This window comes from Carassius auratus, unplaced genomic scaffold (genome assembly GCF_003368295.1).
Source record: "Carassius auratus strain Wakin unplaced genomic scaffold, ASM336829v1 scaf_tig00026434, whole genome shotgun sequence".
NCBI lineage: Eukaryota > Metazoa > Chordata > Actinopteri > Cypriniformes > Cyprinidae > Carassius > Carassius auratus.
In genome coordinates this window covers 37,940-49,521 of record NW_020525517.1, presented here as the reverse complement: position 1 = coordinate 49,521, position 11,582 = coordinate 37,940, and the positions used below count along the sequence as shown (strand labels likewise).

The 11,582-nt window shown below is 33.6% G+C and overlaps 2 protein-coding genes across 2 annotated transcripts; one reads left to right on the top strand and one right to left on the bottom strand.

Moving 5' to 3' along the window:
* Positions 1-3,016: 3,016 nt before the first annotated feature.
* LOC113078703 (glucosamine 6-phosphate N-acetyltransferase-like) lies at positions 3,017-6,085 on the top strand. Its single transcript, XM_026251036.1, has 6 exons — positions 3,017-3,162; positions 3,992-4,155; positions 4,245-4,307; positions 4,414-4,540; positions 4,696-4,758; positions 4,840-6,085. The coding sequence occupies exons 1-6, from the start codon at positions 3,062-3,064 to the stop codon at positions 4,985-4,987; spliced, it is 666 nt and encodes a 221-aa protein (XP_026106821.1). The 5' UTR covers positions 3,017-3,061; the 3' UTR covers positions 4,988-6,085.
* A 119-nt stretch (positions 6,086-6,204) lies between these two features.
* Positions 6,205-10,036, bottom strand: LOC113078702 (serine/threonine/tyrosine-interacting protein A-like). Its single transcript, XM_026251035.1, has 11 exons — positions 9,778-10,036; positions 8,868-8,900; positions 8,568-8,621; positions 8,383-8,480; positions 8,225-8,285; positions 8,067-8,103; positions 7,861-7,900; positions 7,696-7,746; positions 7,516-7,588; positions 7,311-7,404; positions 6,205-6,713 (listed from the first exon to the last, which is right to left on the bottom strand). The coding sequence occupies exons 1-11, from the start codon at positions 9,835-9,837 to the stop codon at positions 6,640-6,642; spliced, it is 675 nt and encodes a 224-aa protein (XP_026106820.1). The 5' UTR covers positions 9,838-10,036; the 3' UTR covers positions 6,205-6,639.
* Positions 10,037-11,582: the final 1,546 nt, after the last annotated feature.

Here is an 11,582-nt window from a genome sequence, read left to right as displayed (position 1 = left end):
CATCATTTATAACCTTCCTGCCCCATGAATTACCAAATTTTACTGCTTCTATCAAATACTTGGACTAAATTGGAGTCCCAAAAGACCACACAGAGCAGAAACGAAGCATGTTTAGCGGAGGAAGTAACAGGATCAGACAACTGGAGAAGAATCTCCTGTATCACATATGTGATATGTGCACAAATCTGTAGGCTACTGTATATCTGTATAGAGAGAAATCATCTTCAAGCAGAAAGAGGACAGTAACTCAGTCTGCCCATTAACATGGCACAGTTTATCAAAAATAGGGAACCTTGCCAAGCAAGTCTCAGATATGCCAGCTATTACTGTGCTATCGATCTGATGCACAGCAGAGCAACCATGAACATCATGAATTTTTCATTTGATTGTGTTGTCAAACTGTAAGACTAAGACCATACAAGCCTCACCCTCTTTTTAAGAGCACTTTTTTTCAGTGTACATTCGCAACACCTCCCTAAAGACTTGTTTATGGTAATACAGAAGTATAAGGCTCTCTGTAAAAGACTCCTGCAGCTATAATGATTCTATTGTCTGCACCGGTTTGCAGCGTGTCTGGCTGATAATATCGCATGACCATCATTCATGTGTAGATGTACTGATGTTGCTTCAGAACGGTGGCTCTTTGAGTGATGGAAGTCTGTAATTAAATCAGCAGGAAGTCTCTGGCTCCATGGCTCTTGTGTTCATGTTCTCTCCATTGATCTGTGTCAGTATCTGGACAGCTTCTGTAACAGCTGTTGCCGCTTAGGTGCTCTGGGTAGTGTTAGTCCGTGTTATGGTGCTTTGAGAGAAATTAAATTGCCTTGGTTTGCTATAAGTAGTTTTAAAGTCAAAAGTGTGTCAGTTTTTTAATGTTAAAATATCTTTTAATATGCATTCAAGTAAGTAAAGCATTTACAGACTGATTTGTCTCTATGGTACTATACATCACTCTATTTGTTTAAGCAGCTCAGCTGAACTTAGTGACACTGGCTCAACCAATGGCGTGAGTTTGGAGGCTGACCAGTGGTGGACGCGGAAGTGTTCTGGAAACCTGTTTGAAGTCAAACAACATTGGAACTTGAATATCATAGAGATGTTGCACTTTTGACTTTAGCTTGTATGCAACCACCCTGAACACCCCAAAACCCAGTCAAAACAAAGCTAGGTTATTTTTATGCACTTGTTTACTTATTTGCAATTCTTTATTGTAAATCTATGAAATATGAAATTAACTGCATTAGTTTGAGGTACTTAATTAGTTTTAATTTAATTAATTTAAAACATACAGTGTATTAATTTTATAGTATACATGTATTTCCTCTTTAGCTTGCCTCCTAATTGAGTTTTCCATAAACCCGGCATTGTATATTATGAATATTTTTGGTTTCTTTGACGAATCTTTGACGAATTGTTTCTAGTTTCACTAACCGTTATTTTCCTTAAACATTTAACTTCATGTAACATAAAATTCTCATAATGGACTATAGAAATTACAAATACAGCATCATATTAATTATTTTATGTACACACATTAAATTGGGCAAAGAATCTGTTTGAATAAACCAGATCTTATATATTAATATATATATGATAAGGCCAAAATTTGCAGTCTCATTTTCTGTACGAGCAGGGGGCTCGTAACACCATGTTACAGTCATTAAAGACAAACGGACTGTATTTCCATGATTTGTATCTTCCACTCAATGTAATGATCCATGGTTTAGTCATGTGAACTAGTATATCAGCTTTCTGCAGGCATTTATTGTGTTCTCGGCCTCACTATTTCCCGCAAGCTTCATTCAATACCTGCTGTCTCTCTGCTCCCCTTTACATGCAAGTTATTGAGCTTATTAAGGATGCCTGCAGCATTTTTAAACAGTAATAGGAGATGCATTATGGACTTACTGTTGTCACAAGAGCTTTGTCTACACCATCATTATTTAATCAAATGTGTGCACAATATTGACAAGCCACACCATTAAGCCTTATTTGCTAATTTTTTTGGAAATTATTTTTTTAAAGGTTGGGGATCGTGTATTCTTTAAATAGAGAAATTAACTATAAAAATAACAATAATAATTAAAATCTTAATTTCTCTGTCTTTCTTTGCTGTGGTCTGTTTTGATATTATAATATTTGATATTCTAATGCTTACAGTGTAGGTACCTCGATGACATTTGGGATCAGTGGAAGGTGTTTCTTAATCAACTTATTTTTTGTTAGTCCTCTCTGTACATTCACATCTGGCAGAAATCTATTGAAAGTTACATAAAAACATTTGAAACGATGATTAAGTTTTTGGTTAGACACTTGAGAAAATCAATACAAGAAGGAAGAGGGATGAATTCCAGTAAAATGCTACGGAGTATGTCTGAGCATGCATTTTGTACAGCCTGTCCTTAGAAAAGGTCAAGACAAGAAACTAAGGGTCAAGGTCTAGGTCAAGGTTGTTCTGGATAACATGACTTTAGTTAACCCCTGCTCTGACAGATTACTAGAAAGCAGTCATTTAAAACTACTAGATAGTAAACTAGTAGTCATAATGTTTCCTGTGGTAACAATAGCTGTAGTAACTTTGGTATTTTAAACCAGTAATTAGTAATTATTTACCATAGTTACTCTAATTGTAAAGGTTTCAACACGTAGGTAGTACAGTATCAGACACCTTTTCAGTTCTTGACAATCCTGTCGAACCTGACGGTGTCAGGTTTTCATAGTCAACACTTCTAACATCACAGAACCAGTTTGTAAACTTTATATTTATTCTGTTAAACGGCTTTTCCTATATGCAAATAAACGTCCACGCCCTCGTTAAACTCCGCGCCACGTCATATTCCACGCACGCAGACAGAGAGAGGAGGGAGCGATACCCGTATTCTGACAAGCCCCGCCCCCTTATCTGATCAGTATTTGTGAAGATTGGTCAGAGGCACTTCAAACTAGTCTCTGATTGGACAACTGAGAAGTCATTCATTAACTGTACGAACAACAGCAAATAGTGATTGGGTGGAGGGTAGAACGTAACGTGGTGGGGGTAATAACGCAGGCGGAAGTGTGTATGTCATGCTGGAACATTGAGGATCTCTGTAACTGGATTGGAGTTACTGGATTCATTCAAAGATTTTATAAAACGAAAGCGGTCAATATCCATATGTCTCCGTAAGTAAATTACAGATCGATCTTAGATAGGCTGCGCGAATCTACAACAGTTGATCTCGAGCTCCGTTGACATTTGACTGAACATACGGATGTTTTGGGGGGAATTACAGATTGAGAATGTAGGTAGATTTTGGATGTTGGAAATGAATCTAAATAATACAGGGACCTAATAATTTAAACTTTCTACACTGAATTGTGACCTTTGCCTTCATTAGTTGGGGTTGCCATAAACTGCTTTGAGATAATTGTATGCTTATTACTTGGAATATAATATTTTCTTGATTTTCTTGGTAACTTTGACTAATGAATGTTGAATGTTGTACTGTCATTCTTTGGAGTTTTGGTTTGTAATAATGACACACCTCGAAAAGAAATATCTTTACAAGGTGTGTCTGGTGTTATTTTAGTATCATTGAGATACTTTTAAAGTTCTTATTAAAAATTATAAATTTTTTAGTTTTTTAATTGTCAGTTTAATGTTTATATAGTTAAAATATTTTTTTATGTCAGTGTTATTTTAATGTAAATATTTAAATTTAACTTTATCATTTTAATGAAGTTACACTAAATGAAAATGAGAAATGTTTCCTTAGCATGAATTAAAAATTAAAAATATTTTTTTAATATTTATTTTATTACTGTCAATGTTTATTTCAAGTAACAAACATTTTTTTTGTATGGTTTAAGTTTTATTCAACAATAATAGCAGAAGTTTGAATTTGATTTGTGTGTAAATGATCAAAGTCCGAATAAATTGTTGCCAGTATGCATTTATTGCCAGGGATTCCTGATCCATGATAAATTCATATAAAACTTTATTTGATTATAGGGCCTCTGGAATGTTGCTGGACGAGACTCCTCTGTTTGATCCTTCTCTGCTTCAAGAGCTGGACTGGAGCAGCAACACTGTCTCCTTCTCTCCTGCCATTTCTCCCTCTCAGCCTGGAGAAGGTCTGGTCCTCCGTCCTCTTTGTACTGCTGACCTAGACAGAGGTACTGATTCCCATTCAACAATCTGCCCACTCATGTTCAGTACTTCCAACAACCAGGATAAACATGTTTGTCTTTATTGATTTTTTTAGGCTTTTATAAGGTCTTATCACAGCTGACAGTGGCTGGGGATGTCACAGAAGAACAGTTCAAAGGTACTGCATGTTCCTAATGCAAAACATCTTGCATTTCTTCATCCATATATATATATATATATATATATATAAATTTATTTTTTGGTACTTTTTTTTTTTTTTTTAGCAAATTTTGAACATATGAAGAAATCTGGAGACTATTACGTCATAGTGGTGGAAGACACAAATCTTGGACAGATTGTTGCCACAGCAACACTCATCATAGAGCACAAATTTATCCATGCTTGTGCAAAGGTACTTAACATTTTTAATATATTTGACTTAATATTTAATTATAACTTTAAATATGTGTTTTGCAATTAAGTTTATTTTTTTTCATGTTCATATGTATATATATATATATATATACATATATACAATATATATATTTTTTTTTTTGTCTCTGAAGAGGGGGGCGTGTCGAAGAAGTGGTTGTGAGTGATGTATGCAGAGGAAAACAGCTGGGAAAACTGTGAGTTTGTTTTTTGAGACACTTTTACATTAGTTTTACTTTCAAAACAAGTTACTTTGAACATAATACTTTTGCTTTTAGGTTGGTATCAACATTGACTCTCCTCAGCAAAAAATTGCAGTGCTACAAAATAACGCTGGAGTGTGCCCCGAAAAATGTGGAGTTTTATAAGAGGTTTGGCTACTCTGCTTCAGATGAGACTTACATGCAGCGCCGGTTCTTTGACTAAATCCAAAAGAATCTTGAACATCATAGAATGTTTGCTTTAGAACTCTTAATCTGTTCTATTTTCTGAGATTAGACTACCTCGAACTTGCACCTTTTTAGCTAGCAAAAAAAAGAAAAACTTGGTAAATTGGTGACAAGTTTTGTCACAGTATCAAAATATTCTGAAATAATGCGTTTTGAATTCACTACAACACAGAACAATGCGCATATTCAAGAACGTCTCTAAATGTACGCAGCCAACATCAAGCACTTGCTTTGAAAGTTATTCAGTTGTCTGTTTAAAATGTGTTTTCACTTCACATAACTTGCTATAGAAACAGAAATCATGTCTGATCACATATAGAATGTAGTTTACATCGTCATTCACGATAAGTAACACTGTGGCCTGTCTAAGAGAAAAGCAAAACATTTTGTTTTATAGAAGGGCTTACATACTTGAATGTTTTCTAATGTAAAGATTTATATATAAGTACATTTTTTTGAAGAGGGAAAACCGTTTCGAACCCATTTAGTTTCCAAATATTCTTTTTAAAAAACAAGTTTGAGGCACATTTCCCTCTTTTTCTTAAAATGTTAATGCTGTGTTTTGTGCTTTATTCTCTTTAAAATACCAAAACTCAAATCACATTTTTCATTCTACAAGTGAGTACTATGAAAGCCGTATTGAAACGGTTTTTAATTATTTCAGTTATCTTGCAGGTACTCGTTTTCAACGTAGAAATCAGTAATAGAAAAAAATGTTTACATTTATTGTGCTTAATGTGTATTTTCTCAATTCTGGCTTTAGTCTTAGCCACTGGTGATAATCATTAGTCATGTGTAAAACCTAGATGAAGGAAAATAAATTATTTTGAATAATGAATGATGCAAGAATGAAAGCATATCTTTGTATGCTAAATGTCTTTATTTTTGTATTTTTCACTGATAGCCGACAAATTAGGGGCATTCAAATACTTTGTCTCATCTGTCAATCAACAGCCAAACATGTGGCAGTGATGGTATTTGTGCTTTTATAGCTGTTATATTTGATGTATCACCAATGAATGGTAAATGGGTGAATGGATGAAATGTTTAATTAAAAATCAATTATAAATCTCAAGTTTATAGTGTATTTCAATGAAATGCAATCATCATTCTGAATCCATCTACACCCAACAGTCTCATCATAGACAGTCATATCTTTGCACCAGGGATTGATAACATTAAAAACACAAGATGTAAGTAGCCATCTTTTATTGAGCAGTAGGATGTTAATTCTATGGCAAACGGATCTTTCCTTATCTCAGTCTAAATTCATTCCCCCACATAAAGACTGATTTATTCTACCATTTCTATGGCAGTAACAGTCCCATTCTTTAATCCCATCCCCACCTAACCCAAATCCATCCAACAAAATAACAGTAATTCAAGTATCAAAAGTGCATTATTGCAATACTGTCCCGCTGCAAATGCAAAATGCTTTAAATACTATAAAACTGCAAAACATTTCAGTGCATTCAGCTCAAAAAAGAAAAAGAAAAGCTTCCCCAGCTCCAAGGGTCACGAGGAGCAGTCTCTCCCTCCCAGCCCCTGTACAAATATTTACATTTTTAATCCCAATAAAAATGTAAAAAGAAAAGTCCACTGTGGTTAAGCACTTCTTTTTAGTAAAGCCTATCCATTTTGTGCTGCTGTAACTTGCATACTCCCGAAATCTTCATCCTCTTCTAGTGTTCGCTTTAGACTTCCTGTAGGGAAAGAAAGATGATATTAAGAATGGCCATAGTATGTATAATGACCTTGTTTCATACATTACTAATGTACAAATTACAGAGCTCATTTTTATAGTACAATCAACCCAGTAATTTATCATTGATTTAGAAGATGCTTTTATCCAAAGGGACTAAAAAATTAGTTACTAACATAACCATTAATCAAACGGAGCCAAGAACAAAATCAGATTCACAACGCAAATAAAGAGTACAAGCTAGAAGAGAGATTAAGATAAATAAATAAAAGACACCACTAAAACAGTTGTTGTAAATGCTACAAGAGAATTCAGGCATCACAACACTATAACGTGCAGTATGAATAATTGAAAATTGCTAAATATTTTAAGCATTATTAAAGGAGTATTTCTTAAATATAAATTTTGAGTGTTCAATGTTTTTCGAAATCTAAATAAGCATATTCACTTACATATTGGCAATGAAAAATATATATATATATATATATATATATATATATATCAGCTAATGTAGTACCAATATACTATGCATTACTATTAGGAATGATTGAACTATTTACAAAATTAACCATTTGGCCATAAAAGAATGTTCTCTTACCTGGCATCCCAGCTTGGATGGAGAAAGACCTGCCCAACTGAATGGGTGACATCATCTTGATGGTAAGCTTTGCAAGATATATTGCTTCATATTCCTTCATGAAAGCAGAGAGAGCATCCATTTATTATGTACACATTTATATAAAACGGGTATTGCACTTAATGCTGAATGAATTATTAATGCTGAGATTTTTTTTTAATCATACCTGTAGCTGATGAACAAAGCCTACATTGGGATTAATGCAAAATCGTCTCTCTTGTACATGACTAAAGGCATCCCTGCAAATAAATAAAATGACAGGATCTGCAAACTTCAAGATAAACCATATTATTCTGTATTAATATTTTTGGACATGCATGAACTGTTTCTCCACTAATAACTGTACCTGTATTTCACACCAAATGTCTCCATAAGGTAGGCAATAACTAAGGCAGCACTGGAAAATATAGGAGATTTTATTAAATCAAATCAAGACGTTTGAAAATATTTTACTAATGATTTGAAGTTAAAAAACATTTGATTATGATTATGGATTTTGGTTTTGTCATACCTTCTTGATATCCCTGCATTTCCATGAACAAGTACCTTTCCTGCAACACAAAAATGGGCAAGACATTGAAATTATAATAAAATAAATGTTGTCGACACTGCAAACCTATTTTCTTTACAAGAAACTGAACCCAAGATTAAAACAAGGAAAAATCTAAATTTAATATTAAAAGTATAGATCAATGAATATGGAGAAACTTTCATTACCCCCTGTCTCTAAACATCCATCAATAAATTCTTTAGTCTATAAAGAGAAAAATAGATTATCATAATTAGACAAAACATTCACACTACAAATAAAAATGGATTAATAATTGGAGTTCATTGATTAATAATAGGAATTCATAAAATAAAGGACAGCTTACCATTGGGAAATACCTAATAATATTTTCCACAGGGTTATCTGCTATATCTAAAACAAGGTACCTATAAACAAATAAAAAACGCAAATTAGCTATTAGAAATAGCGAAGCTTTATACTCAAGTACCACACAGAAGAAAGCATATACAGAAATGAAAATACCTAAATTTATGAGGAAAGTTTGGCTTTATAAAGTTGGCCTCAATGTCTTGTCTGACACACACAATGTGAGTTATCCCCTGCTTCTCCAGCATTGAGAGCTGAAAGAGAGGATGAATTAATACAGGAAACCCATGGCACAGATCATTTTCATCATGACACATGAGAACAGTTTCTCTCTACAGTACCTTACTCTTCATAGCAGCTGAATAGGGGCCAAGAAACAGTCCTGGGAGGATTTCCTAAATCATGACACCAGACAGGTTTGGTAAAAGTCAACATTTGATGACAACGAGGTATGAAATGTGCCTAATAACGTAATAAGTTGACTCAACAAATAAAAAAGTTTATATTGAAGGTGGTAGCAAAAAGTTGAAAAACAATCTTCTGATTGAAACAATAATGTACTGTACCGCAAGTGCTATATCTGAACAATAGCCATGACAACATTAAAACATCATGTGCAAAGTTTGTTCATCATTACTCACCTGCATCTCTCTTCTCATTGGATATGCCCAGTCCTGCACAAATGGGATTATAAAATCTGATTATTAGTTTTTAAAGGCATTCTTACAGTTATAATATTACCTAACCACTATAATCATAAATTGCAGCCACACAGGTGATCCATATGATCCAAACAGATTTTTTTTTTAAATAATCAGTTCTGTAATATTAGTGTTCAAGTTAGACCAAAACAAAGCATAAAAGTAAATGCACTTTATAGACTGGAGTCATATGATCACTTGTGGATCATTGTGATGTTTTTATCAGCTGTTTGGACTCTCATTCGGACGGCACCCATTCACTGCAGAGGATCCATTTGTGAACAAGTGATGTGATGCTAAAATACTTCGAATCACTTCTGATTAAAAAAGAAACTCATCCTAGATGGTGAACTACTCCATTAAGTGAAAAGTCTTGTGGGTAAAGATATATTATCAATTAATCAGATACATTTTTTTTTTGGTTGACTATATTCAATATTAGTATCGTACAGAAGGTTAGAGATGAATGACTTGTTTGTTAATAAATCGAAATCTTAAATTAAAGCAACTAAAGGTGGTTATTAATAGAAATTATCATATTATTAACATATTATTCCCACTATCATAATAAATACTACCCATACTACTTTTCCTGACTGTGATTGTTGTCCTTTGTAATGAGAAATGCATGATTTCGACTGAATTGTTGTTATTCTAGTACACAGGCATCGGATGCACATGATAAATGCTCATAGAAACGAGTTAGTTAAGAGCCTTATTATATATTGAATATATCAGCACAGACCGCCGAATTTATTCATGCGTTTACACACAGTAGTCAATCATGTAGTGTTTTGTAACAGACAGATTAAAGAGCGACTGTTGTTAGCACTGCGCTAATAGAACATACCAGCTGCTCTTCTTTGGAGGCGGGCAGGGACGGGAACTGGAGTTTATTCCCTTCGTCCATTGTCCGAGCGGTATTCCAGCTTTCAATAAATTCACGTACCCTTTGATGGATTGAATATAAAAGACGAACTAAGTACAAATAAAGTAGAGTTTATGGAGAAGCTCCGCACTCAAGCACGCCATGCTGCTTCCACCCGGAGCAGTCACGTGACACCAGAGCGCCATACGTCGGGAAGGGGCGGGGTCATGGGATGTCAGTCAACGACCATGATTCAATGTTTAGGTGTATAAATGCTAATCTGTGGACATCATTAAAAAAAGAAAAGAAAAAAAACTATTTTTAGTGTTAAACTACGGTGCCCGTAAGGTGACTTGTTCGGTTTACTTAGTTTTGTCGTGACCACGAAACGCGAGATCATTTTGTCGAGGTAACGACATCCTTATGTAGTGGCCTCGAGATGCTATGTTGAGGGCATAATATGACATTAAATTAAATTAAATTTATGCATTTAGCAGACGCTTTTATCCAAAGCGATTTACAGTGCATAATAAAAAATTTTTTATCCATCCTATAGTCTTGTAAGTTTAACTGATAGTATTCCAAATATGTGTACATTATTATTATTATTAGCCTATTATTATTGGTCATATATTTTTATTTCGTTTATATAATTTTTTTTTTGCTTCAATTTCGATCTCTTTACTTAACATTCTGAATACTTTTGTAAATAACAGCATAAATGCTCGACATTAACATAAAATGTCATAATGTAAATGCATAAATTTTATATGTATACATAATATAATAATTTCTTAATAAAAAAATGATTAATGATTCCATTTTCTGATAATCCCAGATATGGTCACATAGGTCTGTTTACCATTAAACTCGTGGGCACGAGAAATGGATGTTGTTCCCTCAACAATAACTAACTCAAACTGTAATGTGTGTTTGGCAAAACTAACTAAAATAAAATAAAATTATAGACTAAATGTCCTTAGTTTTCGTCTTTGTCAAAATGTCTTTCATAGAACTAATAACGTTCAGCTGCATTTCCTTTCCCTGCATCTCTCCTTCCTTTCCCTGCGTCTCACGTACACGTGCGCGCGCACACACTGTTGGCTCTTTAGGTTTTTTACTGACACACATCACTTACACATTTTGGACTTACTGTTTACATATTTGTCCCAATATGTACATTTTATGTGCTGTTTTTATTTTTTAATTAATATTTTCTAAAATTGTATGATGTTTTGTTGAGTTATTATTACACAATACATATTCTGACCTTTTTTAATCTTGCCCCTGACAAACAACCCCAATTACGTAAAAAGACTAAAACTAGCACTAAAAAAAAAAAAAAAAAACTAAACTAAAACTAAGCATTTTCAAAAAATAAAAACTAAACTAAACTAGCAAACACACTTTAAAAACTAATTAAAACTAAACTGAATTTGAAAACAAAAAGTCAAAACGAAATAAAAATAAAAACTCATGGAAAATGCAACACTATAATAATCTTGGTCGTGACAGATCACTGTAACGCCTCAGTTCAAGACGCACTTGAACTGATAATCTCTTCCTCTGTTTTAGCAAAAAATAAACATGAATGAACATCATAGGGTAGCCTATCTTGTTTTAACAGCTGAAAAACAGTCCACCGATGTTAGTCTGGTTCGTTTGTCGGACAAAATGTCTGATTCAGCGTTATGATTGGTCAGATCGCCTGTCAATCAAAAGAAGTGTAGTTTTGTTATATATGAAAAGCATATTAATTAATTCATTCATTCAGTTAGTTGCAAAAA